Raw genomic sequence first — 24,472 nt, forward strand, 5'->3', positions numbered from 1 at the left:
GATGCTTTCTGCTGCACATTCATCCCATAGTAATGGACAAGAACAAAGGACCTTAAAACTTAATCAGAATGTTTTTCTCAGAACAGATCAATATTTGAAGAAATTACCCAATATGCAAAGCAAAGCAAGCAAGCGGCAAGAATCATCTCTAAATAATCAATGTCATTGCAGTTTTAACGTGGGGTAATTAGACCCAAGTCTTTTTCAGATGTTTGTCTACAATTTCCTTAATCCATAGATGTATACAAAGATCAGAAATTTGAAAAGCATCATGAAATGTGTAGGCCACTGAGGCTTGAATGTGGAACAAAGAAAATGGTTATTTTTGAAAAGTCAAGGGCTCTGATTCATTTATTGATTGGAAAGCTTTGAACGAATTATTTGTCATTGTAATCAAATCTTCATTTAATTAGTGACTAACAGATATCAAAAATATCAAACAAAAGAAATAAAACGATTATTCAACCTTTCATCATATCTAAACTCTAAATTCCTTTTAGTTTTTGTAACACACAATAGTATAGAATTAACTCTACTGACCAACGTTCAATTCATTTCCAATAAATATGTCCACTGAATTTATATTTTTTTCACATTTTCAAAGAATTTGTGCATACAAAAAATAAGGAAAAATCAATTTTTGATCTAGATTGGAACAATCATATATACATAGATAGCTCAGTCATGTCAGTGAAAACAGTTTAAAATATTCATGAATCAAAATTTTTATGGATTTTCAAATTATAATTGGTATGTAATATTTTAATTGGAGGTTTTACATAGTGGATAATTAAAAGTCCTTATATTGAATAAGAAATAATGTCAAAATACCAGTAGAGAATTTGCTTGCACTGTACGTATGTAATTTTGAAATGTATATAAATTATGCTAATTAAGGTATTAAAACAATGTATGTTCACACATCTCAACTGTAGTATAATATTCAGTAATATTTTTACATAATTATGTTAAATAATGTTGTTTTTGAATGGCCCATAATATCATCAATCGTGTAATTGTCCAGAAATTGTTTTTTCGCCATGGTTATAAGTTTGATAATGACAACAATTTCTGAAGAATTTATTGATGAGGAAAGAATGATATTATCAGACTATCAAAAACATATCTACGTTCATATACTGTCACAAATAATCATAGCATACTTTTGTACCAGAGATCAACTTAGAGAACCACATTAAGATTTAACTTAATGTTTATTTCTTAAATTGTCTTCCCTGTATATATCAATTATTGCCCTTTAGTTCAACTGGGAACCCCAAGATAAATATATCAGCTGGCTACAACATAATATTTGGATATAAGAAGATGTTGTACGAGTGCCAATGAGACAAATCTCCATCCAAGTCACAAATTGTTTTTTGGTAAATCAATTGAATTGAATACGTTTTATTTGCATGTTAACCCTGTAGTTTCTTACAATGCTTTCTTTTGAGTTCCTTCCCTTTTATTCTAAAATCCCTCTTTGAAAGCCTCAGTATTTTTGTTTTCGTCCCATTAATACTAAAATTCCCCTTTTAAAGCCTCAATATTCGCGTTTTCTTCTCATTAATTCTAAAATTCCCCTTTTAAAGCCTCAATATTCTTGTTTTCGTCCCATTTATTATAAAATTCCCCTTTGAAAGCCTCAATATTCTTGTTTTCATCCCATTAATTCTAAAATTCCCCTTTATAAGCCTCAATATTTCTGTTTTAACCACTTGATGCAGGCTCTTAAGCATTTATAATTATGTCAATTGGATATTTCCCTTATATAATGGCCCTGGTTGATTTTCCTGCCTTTTAATATACATTCATATAACTCACCTGTTCCTGGCATAGCTGGGAAAAAATGAAAACATAGGACCAGAAATCAAATATTATTTGTCTGCTTTTGTCCCAAAGACCCACAAAATTTAAATGAACTTAAAATTGTTTATCAGTATGATAATAATTTTTTTCTTCTAAATTTCTAGTAAAAAAATTAATTCTAATTAGGATTTTTTTCTAAATTTCCAATAAAAATAATTTCAAATTTTAAATTGTTTAATAAGAGATATATAAAAAGATAATTCATATTAATTTTTCAGGGTCAATTGGGACGTGAAGCCTACAGAAATATTTCATCTCTGGCCTGGTTTATACTCTTATTGGGGACCTTGATTCAAATCTTAATACATATCAAGGTCCAAAATCTTTACATGAATGGAGTTTGGTTTTTTTTCGCATTAAAAATTTCAATTCTTGAAAGTCAGTTATGTTGAGTTCCTTATCTATTTAATTTTTGTGTTTAAAAAAAATCATATTAATTGTTACCCTAAAAACATAACTAACATGACTGTCTCAATTTATCTACATTATAAAACCAACATGACAAATTCCATTCTTAAGTGCAGATTTTGAACCTTCGATAGAAAAGCAATACTGAAAAGGCCACAATAGGACTTATCATCTCGAGAACAAAAACTAACCCTGTTGCTGGAAGACGAGGTGAAGGATGATCTCCGTCTGTGACGATAACTTCTACGTCTTCCCTGTCGTCTCGTCCTTATCGGATCTCTGTTGCTGTTTCTATGACTACTGTGTCCCCCACTCTGGTCTCTGTATCTGTTGTTGTGTGAAGCCTCGTATCTGTTACTACAGCGACCATGACGATCAGGGGTGTGAGATCTGTCTCTGTAATTGTCCACTGAGTCGTCTCTTCTCCGCGGACGACGTCGGTCACTGCTGTAAAATATCAACAATTTTCTTTTGTAATATGTCAAGTGAGTTTTAAGTAATGAGGCACACTTGTAACAAATAACTTCATTTTCACAAATTTTATGTTTAGAATCATTTCAATCACTTTTTATAAGTTAAATTAAAAAAAAAAAAAAAAAATTATGATGTGTTTATAATTTATAACACATGTACATCTCCAGCTCAATTCAATTACTAGATTTCTAAGACCAAATATGTTCATGAGGTTTTTTTCTTTCAAAGAAACTATATCTTTTTAGAAATCAGGGTTATCTACCCTTGGACTTGGTGTGCATTTTCCAATATGATTTATGTCTCTTATAAATGGACTTTTGTACATGTGGTGACATGGAACTATATATATAGCTATAACTGATTACAAATCAGTATTAACTCCCCTTGGACTTTGTGCATTTCCCCATAGAATGAGCCCCTTAGAAATAAACTTGCGATGGTACAAAAAAAACTATAACTTATTAGACATCAGGGTAATCCCCCTTGGATTTTAAGCATTTCCCGTATGATATGTCTTCTATAAAAAGATTTGGGATCATGATGGAACAAAGAAACTATGACTTATTAGAAATCTGGATAAACTCCCCTTGGACTTCATGTATTTTCCAATAGGATAAATATATATCTTGTAAATAATGTACTTATGATGTACAAAGAAACTGGCCCGAGACCACAATTAATTCCTCTATTAGTTCTTTATAACGTTTTGTCTCATAAAAAAAAATTGAACTGTTCTTTTTGGCAGATCTTTTGTGTGTGTAATGTACAGTACAAGTCCAGAAATATGTCCAAGTTTCAGAAACATTGCATGTTTACAACTTACAAATTTAGCCAATACACATCCATACCCCTATGGACAAGTCAAAAGATGTTCCGAAAACTGTAAATATCACCTTTTTGCACCTGACCTAATCACTCTTTCCATATCAAAATCAGTTAAAATAAAACATCTAAAAAATTATTTCACCTCTCTTCTTTCATTTCCACCTTATAAAAGCTAAGAAATGTTTGAGAAAAGGAAAGAAAAAATTTAAGAAGAAATACACTTAAATTAAAGGGAACTATATTCGTGAACAACGAAAAGCGGGGTCATTAATTGTGGTCTTGGGCCAACTATAACTTATTGGAATTATGGTTATCTACCCTCGGACTTTGCATGTATTTTCCAATAGGATATATATCACTTATAAATGTACTTGTGATGTACAAAGAATCTATAACTTATTGGAAATCAGAGTTATCTACCCTTTGATTTCATGTATTTTCCAATAGGATATATATCACTTATAAATGTACTTGTGATGTACAAAGAATCTATAACTTAATGGAAATCAGAGTTATCTACCCTTTGATTTCATGTATTTTCCAATAGGATATATATCACTTATAAATGTACTTGTGATGTACAAAGAATCTATAACTTATTGGAAATCAGAGTTATCTACCCTTTGATTTCATGTATTTTCCAATAGGATATATATCTCTTATAAATGTACTTGTGATGTACAAAGAATCTATAACTTAATGGAAATCAGAGTTATCTACCCTCACGTTTTATCTTTCAGATCAGAAATATATACAAAAAGAAACAAAATTGAACCAAAAGGACAATGAACCATGAAAAGCAACAAAGATTGAATGTATTGATGATTTTTTTATCTGTCATGAGTGGGCAGTGCCCTCTGAGAATAATTATAAGATATGTTTTGAAGCAATATATCAAGATATGACACAAGAATATATAAATCTGTAACTTACACAAAACAAAGGAAGTAAGAACTTGGTAAAGGGCCATTTGGCATAGATAGATACAACTTATTCAAAATATATTATTAGACTGTAGAAGATTTAGGACTTGTCGTACAGGACTGAGGGCTTGTCAGTTGTTGAAGTCACATCATAAGGATTGCTAACACTCTTAGATTAATTAAGCTTCTGAACATGGTTCACTATTTTATTTAGGGGCCAGCAGAGAACCCCCTCTGGGTACGGGTTATCTCGCTACAATGAAGACCCATTTATGACCTTCAGCGGTTGTCTGCTCTTTGGTCTGGTGCTGTCTCTTTGACATTTTCCCCATTTCCATTCTCAATTTTATACTATTCAAGGGCAAAACCAAACGAAATAGGGTACTATTCCTGCCCCTTACATACTCTAAATTTCTTGCAAGCTCTAACACATGTTTGGTTAGCACCAGGGAAGTAAGTCCTCAAACATTTTGGTCAAATAAAAAACACTTTAAACAGATCATTTCCCTTTCACATTTATCAGAATTATTTTTCAAAAATAAAATATATGGTATTTAAACTATCCTGTTATGAGTCAAGTAACAAGGGTATGTAATTGTAGTTCGTGTGCATGTGTTGGGTTTTCTTCTTTTTTTTATGGGGGGGGGGAGGGGGGAGGGGGAGTGTCTCTGATATTTTAAGGAACATGTCATATGATAAATAAATAAACATTATTTAGGAGTCAGCTGAAGCCCAACTCCAGGTGCGAGATTTTCTCACTGCATTGAAAACCCATTGGTAGTCTTGGGCTGTTTTCTGCTTTTACGTCAGGTTGTTGTCATATTCCTTCATCTTCATTTACAATTTTAATTTCGGTTTTTACTAGTAAAAATGTACAGAAATGTGTTTTGTTTAGGATCACTGCATCACAGCAAACAAAGACAGTACATCCCACATAAAAATGAATTATTTGTTTACAATTTGTCAGAAAACATAGAAACATCAGGAAAATAACAGAAAAGTCGCAAACAAACATCAACATAAACGTGATAAATATCTGTCTAGGAATATAATAGGAAAGAAAAGAACAAACGTCAACATAATAGAAATTCTGCCAAATGAGCACAATGACGACACAAAAATATTTCTTCATGACTACAATCGCATGACAGAATGAATGCATCACTGGCACATGTACAAACACATGTATCTATTTGTAATTAACATCTTTCTTATGAGGTCATAATGAGAAAACGGTAATTATCTAAGATCATATGTAAGTGGGAGAAGTGCATTATTACTTTGATGATGAAGGTCTTAGGATAGTTAAAATACTTGTGGTTTGGGAGCACTGTACATGTATGTTCAGTCAGTGGACAAAAGTGAGTTCCCATTAAACAAAATCCAATCATTGCAACTAAAATTGTTATTTATTAAAAATATATTACCAACAGACTTTTTGAGCCATTTTTAGAAATTAGATACATGTACAAAAAAATGTACAACTCCTTTTTTCTTTAGCTAATTTTTTAGAGACCTACATTGTATTTAATTAAGATTTATTTTAAACATTAGAAAAATACATTATTTGAATATTGGATAAAAGTAACAAAATTTTGGAAGTAATATAATAAAATCAGATAATAACTATCAATATATACATGTATAAATGTTCATGTATATGTCTGCCTATGTGTAGTGACAACTGCAAATTATACCTTGTCCATTGGATTTCTTATGATTAAGAAATACCAGGCGTTACAATATATGTATAAAGTGCCTAGAAAATCAACCAACAAAAATGATTCAGTGTCAGAGCTGATTATTTGCTATATTCTGAGGAAAGGGAAATAACTCTAGCAGTTTGATAGTTAAATTTTATTGATCTTGTTTATGTTGTCCATGACAATCTGTCTAAAATTGGTTACACTCAACAAAGTTTGATTTTTACCAGAAAAAAGAAAAACAATAATGTATACTACTTCAGCGAAAATGGGTGACACACTTAACTCTGAAACATATGAACAAACCAAAAAAATTAAACATTCATATAAGTTTGTAGCCTCAGTTTTTTAAAGTAATTAAAGTAGAGTTGATTATGTCTGCCTTACTTTTTACATATTGATACATGTACTTTCTGTTTAGACTGTTAATATGCATCTGATTACTTTGATCTATTTATAACAACAGTAACCATGCTGGTGTAATCAACAATCATTTAAACTAAATTGCTAGATTCATTGATTTTTGCTTGCATAACGTTGTATATAAAATATTTCATGTCTATTAAGAATGAGAACAAACAAGTGGAACTACCAGCTACTGCTCACTGATTATACAAAGTGTCTCTAAATGAGTCACATGCCTTTAATAATTAAGCCTTGTAATTACAGCTAAGTTTATCCCTAAATGGAGTTGTCTCATTGATTTACCATGGTTAATAAAAAATGTACTAATTTAATTCAAAAATTAGTTATCAAGGCTATGCATTTAGTTTCTGCGCAAAATTTCAAGAGTTCCCTAGAGCCCATTAAAGATAAAAATATTAATAAATTATTTTTAATACAGATGACACAAACATATTTTATTACAGATTTAGAAAATTTTAGGATGAAGGAATAGACAACTCATGATAGTATCTGTAATAACACATGCAAGATATTTTCCGTAATAACACATGCAGTGTTCTCCCCAGACCGTTTTAGCGCTGCGCTTTACAGCGCTATCACAATTTCCCGCTGTTTTTTTGCACTGACTGCAGCGCTATCCAATGCAAGTGTGTCACTATATTTTTTTTCATAATTTTTCAAATTTCCCGCTTATTTTTCACTTCAGATCACGTGATCGACTTGTTAACTATTTCTGAATGAATTATTTCTCTTGTATTAAGTATCTCCACGGGACCAGTCTAAAAAATTTTACAAAATGGCGACTCTGAAAGATCCAAATAAACAAAGATTTCAACATTGACATCTACTGTTTTAATAAAAAGAATATATAAATGAGATGTAATAAATCTACCGCTTTTCCTGATGACACTCACAAACTTGTTTTATGAACTTTGAACAAACGATGATTTTAAAATCGATCAAACACAGGGGTTTGTTACAATTTGCCGGGTTTAGTATCCATATGAACCCTGAAAATGGGCAAGTCTTTGGAGTATTAATTATCACCTAAAAGAAAAACACATAACAAATCAATTACAACCAAATCATGTGCCTCAACACAGTTACTGAGAATTGTCAGAAAATTACGTGCTTACCACAGTGCTATCCAAAAATCCTGGGGAGAACACTGAGTCATGCAAGTTATTTTCTGTAATAACACATGCAAGTTATTTTCTGTAATAACACATGCAAGATATTTTCTGTAATAACACATGCAAGTTATTTTCTGTAATAACACATGCAAGTTATTTTCTGTAATAACACATGCAAGTTATCTTCTGTAATAACACATGCAAATTATCTTCTGTAATAACACATGCAAGTTATCTTCTGTAATAACACATGCAAATTATCTTCTGTAATAACACATGCAAGTTATCTTCTGTAATAACACATGCAAATTATCTTCTGTAATAACACATGCAAGTTATCTTCTGTAATAACACATGCAAGTTATCTTCTGTAATAACACATGTAAGATATTTTCTGTAAAAACATATGCAAGATATTTTCTATAATAACCCTATAGAGACATATCCCTGGCTGATCAGTAATATACTGTTAAACTAATTACCTTCTTGATCTTCTTTCATAATAATCATTTCTTCGTCTTTTATGTCGGCCATCATAAGATGTTGACCTACTGTGTGAACGTCTGTTGTATGCTCTAGGCATCTGTAAAGACAATTAATCAGATGTTAACTGAAATCAGTACTAGCATGGCAAAGTCTTTCTATGACAGTGGACAAATAAAGAAATGTCTATCTTAACTTGTTCTTTAACAAAAAAATTCTGCACATTTATATATATTTGAATAACCATACTATTAGCGGGTGGGATGATTTCTGGTGTTTTGACAAAAAAATTATTGATATGTCTGCCTTTTTTGCAGAATTATCTCCCATATCAATGCAAATCTCCATAGGAATTTTAAAATCATGATTTTTTAGTTTTCCTCAAGTTAGATTTTATAAGACTTTTTCTGTGTATAGTTAGGGTATAATGCTATTTAAAGATTAAAAGTTGACAAGATGCTCCGCAGGGCAAAGTCTTATACAACCACAGAGGTCAAACACTGATCAGTTGGGGCAAGTAAGTGAGTATGGACACAACATTCAAGCTTGATACAGCTCTGAATTTGGATTGTGATTAAATAGTTGACACAGCATAGGTTTCTGACACAGAATGATTTGGTCTAATGAACTTAAATTTACCTTCATTACACTTCTTTTAAATTGGCTAAATTGTCCTTTAACCAGAGAAACCCTTGTTTTCCCCCTTTTTTGTATCTACTTGCTTAATGATTTGAGCCATAATCCCCCATATCAATCCCTTTGTAGTATGGAAACTTGTGGTCTAATTTCAGAGAGATTTAAATATTTAAACACAAGTAATTGACTGAAAACTACAACCAGATGCTCCGCAGGGCGCAGCTTTATACGACCGCAGAGGTTGAACCCTGAAAGGTTGGGCCAAGTATGGACACAACATTCAAGCTGGATTCAGCTCTAAATTTGGATTGTGATTAAATAGTTGACACAGCATAGGTTTCTGACACAGAATGAATGTGGTCTAATGAACTTAAAAAAAATTGTTTGCCTTTGAGCAATTCACTATGCTGTTGAATATTAATCCTCTCAAAAAAATGTTTGAAGAAATTTTCTTTTTATTTATGAAATCTGAAATGAAAAAAATTGACCCCCCAATTTTTTTTTCACATCCCCCTTTCCCTTATTTCAAAACTGATCTCAATTCAAATTTCTAATGAAGTTTGCAACAATAACTACTCATTTAAATACATCATAAAATATTAAAATGTAAAAAAAGTGCTTGTTATTAATGTATTACTGAATGGTAAAGATTGTTTTAATCTATCAGTTGGTAGTAAAAGTGAATATACATTGTATATTGTATAAAACAATGATTTAAGTTGATTCAACTACTATTCTGGACAAAGAAAGATAACTCCAATTGAAATCCAATTGGAATTTCTTGCTATTGCAAAATATTGTGCAATTAGATATTTCTTGCTATTGTGCAATACTGTGCAATTGAAAATATTTGCTATTGCACAATACTGACCAACTTCAAAACTGGGCCCATAATCAAAAATCTAAGTACATGTTTAGATTCAGCATATCAAAGAGGCCCAAGAATTTAATTTTTGTTAAAATCAACTTAGTTTCCTTTTGTGGTCATAAACCTTGTGTTAAAATTTCATAGATTTCTATTCACTTTTACTAAAGTTAGAGTGCGAAAACTAAAAGTATTCGGACGACGACGACGCAGACGACGACGCCAACGTGATAGCAATATACGACGAAAAAATTTTCAAATTTTGCGGTCGTATAAAAATGCTTACTTGGGCCCTTTTTTTGGCCCCTAATTCATAAACCTTTTGGACCATAACCCCCATAATCATTCTAAGCCTTTCCTTTGTTATATGGAACCTTGTGGTACATTGACAGAGAGATCCATAGTTACACACAAGTTTTTGTCCTAAACCTAGAAAAATGCTTGTTTTTTGCTCCTTTTTGGTCCTTAAATCCTAGACTGATTGCCCCATAACCCTTAAAATAAATCCTGACCTTTTTTTATGGTACTAAATATTGTGGTACAATAACAGAGCAATTGAAATACTTATACACAACTTAGTGACTGAAAACTACAAAAATAAAATTGAGAATGGAAATGGGGAATGTGCCAAAGAGACAACAACCCGACCATAGAAAAAAACAACAGCAGAAGGTCACCAACAGGTCTTCAATGTAGAGAAAAATTCCCACACCCAGAGGCGTCCTTAAGCTGGCCCCTAAACAAATATATACTAGTTCAGTGATAATGTCAAAAATGCTTATTTGGGCCCCTATTTCCTAAACCTTTGGGACAATAACCCCCATCATCAAACCAAACCTTTAATTAATATATGGAACATTGTGGTACAATGTCAGAGAGATCCATACAGTAACAAACAAGTTATTGTCCTAAAACTAGAAAAATGCCTGTTTTTGGCCCCTTAATTCCTGGACTGTTTGCATTGCCCAATAGCCCTTAAAATAAATCCAAACCGTCTACTTATGGTATTAAACATTGTGATACAATTTCAGAGCAAATACTTAATCCTGAAACTAGATGAATGCTTGTTTTGTGCCCCTAATTCCTAAACCTTTGGCTTTGGGACTATACCCAAAAAATCAATCCCATATTCCCAACCTTCCTTTTGTGGTTGGAAACATTGTATTCAAATTTTATTAATTTTTATTTTATACCTACTGTATACTCAAATATTATCCAGAAACCATCTGTGTTTGGATAATGCTGACGAGGACGACAATAACGTGATACCAATATATATATGACCAATAAATTTGTGATTTTTGCGGTCGAATAAAAACTTCTGCTGCAATTACTTCAAGGTTAGGGTCAAATTTATGCTAGATTGACTAGATCTGGACTAAAAGGGCTTTAACTGAACAAGGAGAAAAGCTAAAAGTGTGAAAATCGAACTTGCCTGTAACTTGTCATAAAACTGTACACCAAAATCAAATCAATATCTTCAAGCATGAAGGAAAAACGTCTGGAAAACTGATTTGCAGGACAAACAGAGTGCAAGCCTAAAGACACTTTGACTTTGTGGGTAGGGGACTAAACAACAGAGTTGGAAAGTATAGCCCGCGACAGCCAGTGACCTCCTGCGACAGCCTATTATACAATCGGGCGGTCAGAAATTAATTTTCAACAGTCCAGTTGACAGTCTATTTTGGCAGGTGGTTGGGATTACCTTTTTCTACTTTCGGAATGAGTTCTCAGTATTACCCCATTCATAACAGTAAGTAAGAATCATGACTGTCAATTAACCTTTTACTACCACGTGTTTCCACTTGATTTCTGCAAGGAACATGGTGATACCTGACTGTTGTTTGTAGGATCCGCATTCATTGGCATATTGGTATCAAAGTCCAATCGTGATCGCGTTTATCAAATAACTAGAGGCTCTTTATGTGTCGCTCACCTTGGTCTATGTGCATATTAAACAAGGGACACAGATGGATTCATGACAAAAGTGTTTTGGTGATGGTGATGTGTTTGTAGATCTTACTGTACTGAACATTCTTGCTACTTACAATTTTCTCTATCTGTAATAAACTTGGCCCTTTAGATACAGAGGAAAACATTTTGTAAAAATTTACAAAAATTTACCAAATTAATGAAAATTGTTAAAAATTTATTATAAAGGGCAATAACTCCTTAAGGGGTCATCTGACCATTTTGGTCATGTTGACTCATTTTTGGATCTTACTTTGCTGAACATTATTGCTGTTTACAGTTTATCTCTAACTATAACAGTTCCAAATAATAACTAATAAAAACGGCAATTGGGGGGCAGCAACCCAACAACCAGTTGTCCAATTCATCTGAAAATTTCAGGGTAGATAGTTATTGACTTGATAAACAATTTTACCCCATGTCAGATTTGCTCTAAATGCTTTGGTTTCAGATTTATAAGCCAAAATCTACATTTTACCCCTATGTTCTATTTTTATTAGTAATTTTTAGTCATGGCGGCCATCTTGGTCGGTTGGCTAGGTCCCCGGACACAATTTTTAAACTAGATACCCTAGTGATGATTGTGGCCAAGTTTGGTTAAATTTGGCCCATTAGTTTCAGAGGAAAAGATTTTTGTAAAAGTTAACGACGACGGACGCCAAGTGATGGGAAAAAATAAATATTAGAGGAAATCGAAAGTATAAATTTGTTTTGGTAAACACTAAACTCATGTCTTTAAGAAAGTACATTAGCCTTTCGTCACGAAAAAATGAACTGCTGTTGACTCAACAGAAAAATATAAATTGTATGATCAGTCTAAGAGGAAGCGGACAATTATTCCTGGTTGGAAAACGAAGTTCAAGTGGTTGATTTGTGCATAAGTTGTGGGGTAACACGAATGACCGAATAACACTGTTATTATCCGAATAACACATGTAATGACCGAATAACTCTTCAAATATCGATACTAACACATTTGAGTGACTTTTAAACATATATTATTGAATAAAATTATCATAGAAGTGTATTTTATAACCTAAAAATGATTTACAAGTTGCAGGTAAGTTAATATTGATCATTATAAATTTATGAATATCGGTGTGTATTTCCAAGATGGCGACCAAGGAGATCGTATACAATGAATAAAAGAAAGATTGCATACAATCCCTCAACGTGTTCATCAGTGGAGCCCTCACGCCACGTCAAGGCAATGAACAATTTTAAAATAAAATATGGAATAGTAAACTGTTTAAATTAGTTTTTGTTTTAATTTTAGTTAGTTATTAAAAAAATTAGTATCTTTATCATATTATTATATTTTTAATTTAGAAATGGATGTTAACCAAGCCCCTTTTAAACTCTAAAATTACAACTACTAAGATATCCTGCACAAGGCCACGGGCTTATCTGTCATAGTCCGCGAAAATACTTTATTTAGAATTTATTGTAAAAAAAAATTATAACTATTAAGATATCCTGCACAAGGCAGGGGCTTATTCGCATAGTCCGCGGAAATACTTTATTTAGAATTTATTGTAAAAAAATATAACTATTAAGATATCCTGCACAAGGCACGGGCTTATCTGTCATAGTCCGCGGAAATACTTTATTTAGAATTTAGAATTGTTAAAAAAATACATCTCGGTCATCACGCTTGCGGGTGTTCCGATGAGCATACAGTTCGCCGAGAGATAGTGAACAAAATGATGAAAAGCATAGCTCTTGAAAATCATTTTGTACATTATTTCAAGCCAACTAATGTTTATCGGGTGGAATACGAAGCTCGTGACGTGGTACATTTCACTGTTCAAAGAGGGTTAGCAAATGAACTGAAATATTTTCTCAACATGCTCAATGACTCCACGTGAAATGTATTTTGTTTAAGAAGAAGAAATTTTTTTTAACATCGAATGACTAAAATAATCCAAAAGTTCTTTTTCTTATTTGTTTGCATAAATTTTTTAAACATATAAGTTGGAGATGTTTAACTAAAATAGAACGCAAATAATAACACTAGAAGAAAATATTGATTCTTCCCAGGCATAAGTTTATTTTCTGCATTGATCTGCATTTAGGGGTTGTGGGTAAAAGGGGTCCAGATCTCGAAATCCCGGGCTTAAAAACACGAAGTCCCAAGGTCCCGAATTTAAATAAATTTAAATCCCGACATCGCGAAAAAAGAATTCCCAGATCCCGAAAGGGTTAATCCCGAAATCCAGAACTTAATTGCATAATATTAATTTACGCACAACCATGTAAAAAAAGAAACTTGTATGTTATATTTTTTATAGCAATCTTAAAGAGAAAATTGCCGTGAAAAGACAATTCCATGATACACATATCAGTGATCAACAGCGTGTGCACGTGGTTGAACTTTAACTTGACTTCACTCACAATAATATTGAATGCTAATAAAAGATATTAAGATGATTTTGTCCACTGCACGAGATTTTTATAAGGCGGGAAATGTATTGTAACAGTAAACACAGGTGACCTTACTGACCGACCGTGGGAAAATTCATTCATGATTAAATTTGATGTGGAATGATTGACAGTATTGTGTATTAGTTTTGAGGCTCTTGATCGATTTACCAGAATAGAAATTTAATCGATTTACATACATGTATAATCAAAACACGATTTAGTCGTTTTTAACTATTTTTTGTTTTATTTTTATCAGTCATTTCCCGGATTCCCATTTATCCATAAAAATAAGTCCCTACCCGTACTTAACCCGAATATAATTATAATCAACTTGCTCCGGAAAATTATAGTTCACAAAAGCCACAATCATTAAACACAGATTTTACAAAGTTAAACCACTTAAAATTACTACCTTCATGCTCATGCATGTACCAAAGTAACTTATAAAGTTTACCCGATAGTTTTTTATCATTTGTTGCTAGCTTGTGCCAAAAACACCATTTTTAACTTGATCTGCAGTTCAAGTGGAAATCTTCCAAATTCCCCATATACCATAAAATTTGGCGTAGATGATCGCACACCCAAACTGCGCTTACAAAACTGTAGATGTAACTTTTCAGTATTATTTTTATTTTCAAACCCCCATATTTCCGAGGAATAGGTCAAAACAGGAACCACCAACGCATCAAATAATTTTAGCTGTAGATCAATCGGAAGTGAGATATTTTGTATCTTCTTGTAAAGAGCATAAATGCAGAGTGTCCATACCGTAATATAATTTCATTATCTCTTAATGATTAATTATGTAATGGGCACGTGTCAGTAAACAACAACCGAATTAACACTATAACAGAAGTGTGAGGTAATGATTATTTTGTTTATTGGAACATATTAACTGATTATCACTACTAAATTATATATTTGGTGCTGAACATTTCACTATTAAAACTTATTCAATGTATGAAAATAAAGGAAAATAGCAATAAAAAAAAAACGTAAATACTAATTTTAGAAGAATATTATTTCTGATTTTTTAGTAACTTAAATTAAGTAAATTTAGTACATTTTAAATGAAATAAGAAATAAATGAAATATAATAAACTTAGTGAAAGATTGTCTTCTTTGAAATTAAAAATTAAATTTTTTTATTTTATTCTTCTTGTACCATGTTTTTATACAACATTATAGTTACTTGTAAAACATTTAGATTTGCCAATGAAATTTTTAATTTAGTTTTGAGAAAATTTTGTTAGAACAAACATACGAATCATCCATTCAGAAGCTTTGTTTTTATTAACCCTTTCAACGCTATACACGGCATATGCCGCGATGACATACGCCGTCCGCCACTGCTATTCGCGGCATATGCCGCGATGACAACGGATTTTTCATAAGGACTCTTAAACCATTCGGTTTTCATTCGGGTCCTCTCTAATTTTTCCTTGTATGAATCGAGGATATGCAAGGTCTCATTTGCGCTTGAAATCCCGGCAATTTTTATTGTAAAATCATGCAGTAGAAGGAAAATTGAAGGAAAATAAAAACAAATATTTTGACAAATGCAAATGGCGGAAATCGGAAAAGAAGCTGTAAATATGGAAATATTTCAGCATTTCTATGGCGAAACGGATGACGAGGATTAGTTAAAAGGTTTCTTGTTATCTCAATGTGTTTATTACATTCAATTCGTGTGGGAAATATGATTTGATCGATCATTACGAGACGTAGAAAAAGGGGGGAAAACGGAGGTTGACTGAAAATTTTGAGGACGGAGCCACTGATTTGTGCCATGATTACATAATACGTTGTGTATGATGCAATACGCTACGGAATCGAGCAATTGGTGTATTCTTTATTATATGGCAGATAAAAAAACAAAATAGATGAAGACGAAAAGTAGTTTTTATTCAAAATTCAACACAAATGTAACAAATTACACCTTTTACCTGTTAATTACCTGAAAATGCAGGTAACCTGATAAAAATTTTACTGAAATAACTGCCTAACATTACAGTTCATACTCTAATGAGCATTTTTCATGCAATAACTTTTTCTGTATCTCTTATAATAAAAAAGATACAGCAGTCTGAAAAGGAATATACTGTTCCACTGAATGAACACAAAAAAAAATGCAGCAGCAGAAGCCATTTTTCTATTTTTTTGTGTAGCGTTGAAAGGGTTAAAACAATCAAGTATAATAATTTTTTAATTAAATTTGAATTGAATATGTGAAAATTCTTAATTACATTTTATTTAATGTTGAGTAAATTGTTATGAAAAGTAATTTGTGATTGGAGTAATTGCATTGCTTTGATGTACTGGTTAAATTTTCAAATCCTTTCTGAAAAACAATCATTAGACAATTCTCTGTATATACAGTACAGGTAGGGACTTATTTTTATGGATGCCTTAATCCGTCTAGATGTCAGACTGGTCGGACAGTTGTCCCAGTGTAATAAACACCTGCTGTGCAATATCCAAGTGGAAGGTCGTAAATCAATCTGTACCAACTTGATTAGAATTAAATTTTACCTGTACAGATATATTAGTATTTATGGAGGATAGATAAATGTAAAATATTGTTTTGTATTCAAAAAGAAAGAATTAAAATTAAAATTAAATATAAGAAATAAAATTAAAATTAAATATAAGAAATAAAATTAAAATTAAATATAAGAATAAAAATTAAAATTAAATATAATTTTATTTTTTTTATAATTTGAAAATGAAATAAAGACGATTTTTAACAATATATTGTGTTGCCAATTATTTCAATAGTTTTGTGCCAATAAACTATTTTGTATTTGTATTTGTAAACCGTAAATATTTCATCTAATTCAAAATAATAAGCCTAATAACAACCAAGACTGTTTTCAATAGAAGTTAAATCAAATTGTTGAGACTTCAATCCCGTAAATTATACGAGTTTTCGTTGATGGTTATATTATTTCCCGCTTTTAACGTCCTGTTCCTTTATATGTTATTATAAGAAACTCAATTTTAAGTATAAGGCCAACATATCGTATTGATGAAATATATATAGGCATTGTGAATTAAGTTATTTTCCTTTTGATACAACTTTCCCCGTCAGAGCCTCTACATCTATTCACACCTGTCAATCATTTCTCGCGACGCAAGTGAAACATTTTGGTCAGACAGATCACTCGTGCTTTCTATTTTGACATATTTCCCGTTAATCTCTTTGAAAGTCAAACAATTGGTTTCCTTTAATACAATATTTATAACGCCGAGATCATATTTCGATTCCTATTTTTTTTATTTTATTTAAAATTGTTGACACTCGAGATAATATGCCTTTCTATTTTCATGTCTAAAATATTTTATGAAAATCGCCGGTGTTATAAATATATTTTACAAATTGTATCAAATCGATACACGAAAATCAAAGTTTAACCTTATATAGTTTATTGACTAAATGCACATTTATACCCCAATGGGGTTGAAGGCTAGTCGTACTAGTCATGATCAGCTGTCTTTACTTTTTCGTCGTACTTCTAGTCATTCTAAAGCTCGCGCAGTCAGTTGGATTTTTTAAATCGATGTTGTATTATTTCCGAAGTTTAAAGGAGGTCTCCAAATAGATTATTTAAATGGGAATCCGGGAAATGACTTATAAAAATAAAACAAAAAATAGTTAAAGAAGACTAAATCGTGTTTTTATTATACATGTATGTAAATCGATTAAATTTCTATTCTGGTAAATCGATCAAGAGCCTCAAAACTAAAACACAATACTGTCAATCATTCCACATCAAATTTAATCATGAATGAATTTTCCCACGGTCGGTCAGTAAGGTCACCTGTGTTTACTGTTACGACATTTCCCGCCATATAAAAATCTCGTGCAGTGGACAAAATCGATCTTTAATATCTTTTATTAGCATTCAATATTATTGTGAGTGGAGTCAAGTTAAAGTTCAACCACGTGCACACGCTGTGGATCACTGATATGTGTATCATGGAATTGTCTTTTCACGGCAATTTTTTCTTTTAGATTGCTATAAAAAAATATAACATACAAGTTTCCTTTGTTACATGGATTGTGCGTAAATTAATATTATGCAAATAAGTTCGGGATTTCGGGATTAACCCTTTCGGGATCTGGGAATTCTTTTTTCGCGATGTCGGGATTTAAATTTATTTAAATTCGGGACCTTGTGACTTCGTGTTTTTAAGCCCGGGATTTCGAGATCCGGACCCCTTTTACCCCCTACCCCCAAATGCAGATCAATTATATTAATTTAGCATAATGAACAAACACGGAAATCTTAAAATAAACTTATGCCCGGGAAGAATCAATATTTTCTTCTAGTGTTATTATTTGCGTTCTATTTTAGTCATACATCTCCAACTTTCGGACAATGTTTGTTTACAGTAAAAAGTAAAAACTACAAAGAATCATCAAGCTACTTATAATATACAAGTGTTGCTCACTGTAATTATTTTTATCTCGGAACTGACACAACAGACAGAATATTAAATACAAATTTTAGAAATATTTTGCATGTGACCGCGTCAAACTAAAATGTATGCAGCAGCACTTGAGATAGCATTCTGCTAATCAATGGATTTACGTAGAAAATAAATCAGTAAAATAAAAATAACCGTAAGCTTCAAGAAATAGAATACATGTAAAAATATATATGTTTAAACAATTTATGCAAACAAATAACAAAAAGATACAAAAAATAAAAACAAACGAAAAGGAACATAAAATAAAAATAATTTTTAGGAACAAAGAAAATAAATATTAACAGTTGAAATATCAAAACCATAATTAACAAAAATAGGCTATTTTTATTAAACAATGTTTTCTCCAGTACTTCACCTGTAAAAATATTTTATGTCAAATACGATGTAGAACTAATATAATCAATAAAGTGACTGAGAGGTTAAAATTACAGGTAATCTGATTCTGAAATCAGTGAACCGTAATTTTAGCAACACGGATTAAGATGAAAGGACCATTCACACCTGGATCTGTTGTTTAATGAACATACTACCTACCATAAAAATGTCCGATTATTCATATCCGACTAGACGGATTAAGACATCCATAAAAATAAGTCCCTACCCGTACTGTACAGTAAAATATTTAATACTATATTTTCATAGCGTTTTCCTTTGAAGGCATATGCAATCTTTCTTTTATTCATTGTATACGATCTCCTTGGTCGCCATCTTGGAAATACACACCGATATTCATAAATTTATAATGATCAATATTAACTTACATGTACCTGCAACTTGTAAATCATTTTTAGGTTATAAAATACACTTCTATGATAATTTTATTCAATAATATATGTTTAAAAGTCACTCAAATGTGTTAATATTGATATTTGAAGAGTTATTCGGTCATTACATGTGTTATTCGGATAATAACAGTGTTATTCGGTCATTCGAGGTACCGTAAGTTGTGTTTTGGTTTTGGGACTGAATAATATTTTGATGTGCATGAAAACTCCTGGGTTAGATGTTTACTCTCATTCTGAAGTATGTTCAACTGTTATACATGTATGTTAGCCCTTGAAACATAACATGACTGATGAAGGAAGCAATCATAACCTAAAGCATTAAACAACACAACTCCAAAAATTGATTTGTTTTCAGATAAAAAAATCTACAACAAAGTCTGACCAAAATGTCAAACAGAAACCAACATTGGCAACAAAATTAAAATTTGAATTACTCTTCTTCTTTTGTTAATCAGCAACGGAAAAATACCATCACGCTGATGCTGTGTCTCGTCCTGATACTCTTAAAAATAACCAGTCTCTATATCTGCATTCAATACAATGTATTTATATTGGGCCATGCCAATTTTGGGCTCCAAGATCGAACGTATGGATGTACATGTACACGTAGCTTGATACTCGGGTGTCTGCGTGTATAATTTTGTATTTCGAGTTACTCAATTTATGTGACATGCATGTTTCTTCTATTTCATTTACAGGAATCAAAGAAGTGACAATATCATCTAACAAGGTTCATTTTACAACTAAATTTTGTATCGTGTGAAGACGTTTTGCGGATCATTAGTAAACTAACGGGGATAAAGCTGTTATGAATATCGGTGAAAATGGCGGACGCTCCTTTATTTACAAACTAATTTTCTCTGAAAAACAGTTATGTGAGATGTTCATTAATTATCGGTCAATGTAAATTTGTTGATTGAGATGTCTATGACATAACTTACTTCTGCTGATGGGTTTTTTACTCGATTTTCCCACAAAAAATCTAAATTAAATGTACTAGCACACTTCGACACAAATGAGGTTATTGCATCCATTAGTTGTCACACCACATTGGATTGGTCAAAATTTGAACCAATCAAGCTTATGTATATCTAATGACATGAAAAGAACGTCTTCTCCTAGAAACACTTTTAATATAATTAAAATTCATTGATGATTATTGTATACAACGCACAAACAAAACTTTATAATAGATATGGGCAAGGATTTATATAGGCTATACAAATCATTGATACAGGATATTTTCGGGTACAAGTTTTAAAAATCGGCACCCTAAAGAAAAAGTCAAATCGGCACCAGGTCATATCGGTACCTATCTAAAGTCTATTCGGCATCAGAAAATATTTTATATATAAACAAATAATTATAAGTGCCTATAAATAGCAGCACATGACATACAAATCTATGGGAGTGTGGATTAATCAGTACAGAGATTAATTCAATTACACAAATAGAATTATAGATTACCTAACAATGTAATTTTAACACACTATTTAGTATGTAAATACAAGAATGTTTAAAATATTTACAAAATGATGAAAATAAACGTAATATTTCGCTAGACCAACTAGCTTTATCAAGCGTTCATCTATCCAGGTGAAATCGGATGTAACTGAAAAGAAACTTTTGCAGCTCAATGTATATGTTGCACTTAGCTGCATCGAAAATAAGAAATTTTTGCAGCTCAATTTCTATGTTGCACTTGAATTTAGCTGCTTTGAAAATAAGAAAATTTTGCAGCTCAATGTATATGTTGCACTTGGATTTATATAGCTGCCTTGAAAAAACATAATTGGTAGTTGAAGTTAGCAACGTCCATTGGCCAATATTACGGGATAAAAAGGACGATGCTATATGTTGCCTAAAATACATAAAACGGGCAACCCAGGTCGACCAATTGTGTCAGCGAATAGTCATCCAACTCAAAAGATATCAGAATTTGTAGACCATCATCTAACCCCTCATGTGAAAGAACTACCCTCATTCATTCAAGATACAACTGATTATCTAAAGAAAATGGAAAGCCTCAATCCTTTACCAAGCAATACTATACTTGCATCCATGAACGTGTCTTCTTTATATACCAACATTCCACAAGACGATGGAATAGCAGCGTGTGAACAGGCATGGAACACTCGAAGTGAAAAAAAATCCTACTACCGAGTGCCTTGTTACACTTCTGAAACTAGTACTGGAGAATAACAACTTCTATCTCCAGATAGACGGTACTAGTATGGGCACAAAAACGGCCCCGTTATATGCCAACATATTTATGGGCCAACTTGAAAAACGCCTCTTGGCTAGTGCTCCATATCAGCCCTATTCATGGTTCCGATTCATTGACGATATTGATTTCAAATAGACAGATTCACAAGAACATCTTAATGAATTTCTAGAACACTGTAACTCTTTCCACCATTCAATAAAATTTACATATGAATCATCTGTGGAGAAAATAAACTTCCTCGATACTACGAGTTACATCAAGAACGGAACCATCATAACGGACCTTCATACCAAAAAAACGGACAAACATCAATTCCTTTCTCGTAAAAATTGCCATCCTAAACACTGCTCCCGTGGTATCCCATTCATCCAGGCATTGCGAATCAAGAGAATATGCTCTACTGAAAATACGAGAAAAATGCTAGACTTGGACAACTTCGTTAACATCTAGTTGTTCGAGGATACAATTACAACATCATTGATGGCGCTTTCGAAAGAGCAAACAGAACTAGTCGCCAAGAACTTCTTGAGTACAAAGATAAGAATAAAGCAGCTAACAGAACACCCCTTGTACTCACTTACCATCCTGATTTTAAAAATGTGTCATCCGTTGTTCGGAAGCATTGGAAAATTATAGAAAATGATTTAAATCTTTAAAAAGTATTTTCATCACCACCTGTCATGGCCTTCAGAAGACCTAAAAACATCCGTGACAAATTAGTGACATCATAACTAATGTTATAAATGGGAGGTTTTGGGATGCCATTAAACTAGGATCATTCCATATTTTTTTCTCAAAATGTCCTATACCATGCAAGGAATATGACAGTCGTTATCAAATACTTCATAGTTCATTTCTATGGGTGTTGACGTTTGTTTTTGTTGCACTTCATTGTTAATGTTGTACCTTTGTTTTCCTCTTTATATAGTTGATGTGTTTCCCTCGATTTTGGTTTGTAACCCGGATTTTTTTTTTTTTTTTCTCTATTGATTTATGACTTTTGAACACAGGATTACTACTGCTGTCTGTATCTATAAATCTATGACGGAGAACAGTGATGAAAATCAGCGGCGAATGTAAAAGGGAAATTTGTCAAAGAGACGACAACCCGACCAAAGAACAGACAGCAGCCGAAGGTCTACAATAGGTCTTCCACACAGAGAGAAGATCCCGCACCCAGAGGTAGGCCTAAGCTGGCTCCTAAATAAAACTGCGTGCTAGTTCAGTGAAAATGATCGGTCGCACTAAACTCCAAAACATAAATTAACTAAAATTAACACAAAAACATACAAGACTAACAAAAGCCAGAGGCGCCTGACTTAGGACAGGCATAAGTGCGGCGGGGTTAAACATGTGTTGTGAGATTTCACCCCTCCCTTTATACCTCTAGCCAATGTAAAATAAAGAAACACATAGCAATATGCACAGTAAAACTCGATTTAAAAGAACATACACGTTTTTCATAATTTTGTGTCAGTCTTCGTATGTACTATTTGTGCTGCTGAATTGAATTCCTGTCCTTTGATTTTCGAAATTTTACGTTTGAAACTTGACCAAAATTCTCTACATTCGCCTATTTTTTATAGTTACTAGCTGCTTACAAAGTGAGAACAAATGGAAGAAGGGTCATTTAGGCCAGTTTATATCCAGTGGTAGTTCAATTTAGGGGTGTTATTGGTCGGTCCCATTTAAATGTATACTATAGTTTATTTTTGTCATTATGTATATTCGGCGGCCATTAAATGGAGATACTTAAATTTTAATATTCACCAATACTATTCCATTTGCACTAACTAGTACATATTTTTGTTTAGGGGAAAGCTGATCCCCGGATTCGGGTATAGGATTTTCTCTCTACGTTGGAGACCCATTGGTGGTTTGGATTGTTTTCTGCTATTTCGGTCGAGTTGTTGTCTCTTTGAAATTTATGAAATATCCGTTATACAAATGATATCGGATATGTTCCTTTAAAATGTCGTAAATACAATACCGTTCCCTTTTCACGAATGTGACATACCGAATTGGACTATTTACCGTCTTTGTAATAACATGAGCAACACGACGGGTGCCACATGTGGATCAGGATATACTTACCCTTCCAGAGCACCTGAAATCATCCCAAGTTTTTGGTTGGGTTCGTGTTGTTGTTGTACACCTATTTGTGACACTTTGTTCACACGTGATTGTCAATATAATGGAATTTGATGTGACTGTCGTACAAGTGATAGGTTTAGCTCTATAAAACCAGGTTCAATTTATCATTTTGAAAAGGCCTGTACCAATTAAGGAATATGACAGTTGCTGTCCATTCTTTTGATGTGTTTTATCATAAATTAATAATAATAGTAATATTTTATTCAATAAAATATCGAGCATATTTATAACTACAATACACAATATATACGATATATAAATACAATACTAATGCGGGGTTCACACATTGCCGATTATTGCTCCCGTTTGAGATCAGACAGCGATAAGACACGAAAGGTGAAAAAGTCGGATTACTATTCTCAATTATCTGGAATGTCCTGTCATTGTCTGAACGCAGTCGTTTAAGTTCGTAACAGATTCCTACGAGTCGGGAATGGTCCGGATAGTTCGGCGAAGCTCCCCGACAGTTACATATAAGGCACAAAATGTGCACCATAGTTCAGTTACCTTGTTTTGTAACCCCCATTGACCTAATGGTTACATTGGTTACATTGGTTACATTGGTTACACTCATACAAACTATCATAAATCATCATATTCAGAACAAATCCTGGTACATTTGTAACCTCCATTGACCTAATGGTTACCCCATGCATGTAGCCATTGTAACCCGAATTTCCCAGACTTGTTATA

The 24,472-nt window shown here is 32.4% G+C and overlaps 1 protein-coding gene across 2 annotated transcripts in view; it reads right to left on the reverse strand.

Moving 5' to 3' along the window:
- The window catches only part of LOC139499150 (uncharacterized), a 50,149-nt gene extending 29,676 nt beyond the window's left edge, over window positions 1-20,473 (reverse strand). For both annotated transcript variants that reach the window (XM_071287831.1, XM_071287832.1), the window contains exons 1-3: window positions 20,340-20,473; window positions 8,223-8,323; window positions 2,469-2,724 (exon numbers count right to left, since the gene is read on the reverse strand). In XM_071287831.1, coding sequence (XP_071143932.1) covers window positions 2,469-2,724; window positions 8,223-8,323; window positions 20,340-20,432 — 450 coding nt within the window. In that variant the 5' untranslated portion in view covers window positions 20,433-20,473. The remainder of the gene's footprint in view (window positions 1-2,468; window positions 2,725-8,222; window positions 8,324-20,339) is intronic.
- Window positions 20,474-24,472: the final 3,999 nt, after the last annotated feature.

The sequence above is a fragment of the Mytilus edulis genome, chromosome 12, assembly GCF_963676685.1.
Source record: "Mytilus edulis chromosome 12, xbMytEdul2.2, whole genome shotgun sequence".
Classification (NCBI taxonomy): Eukaryota; Metazoa; Mollusca; class Bivalvia; order Mytilida; family Mytilidae; genus Mytilus; species Mytilus edulis.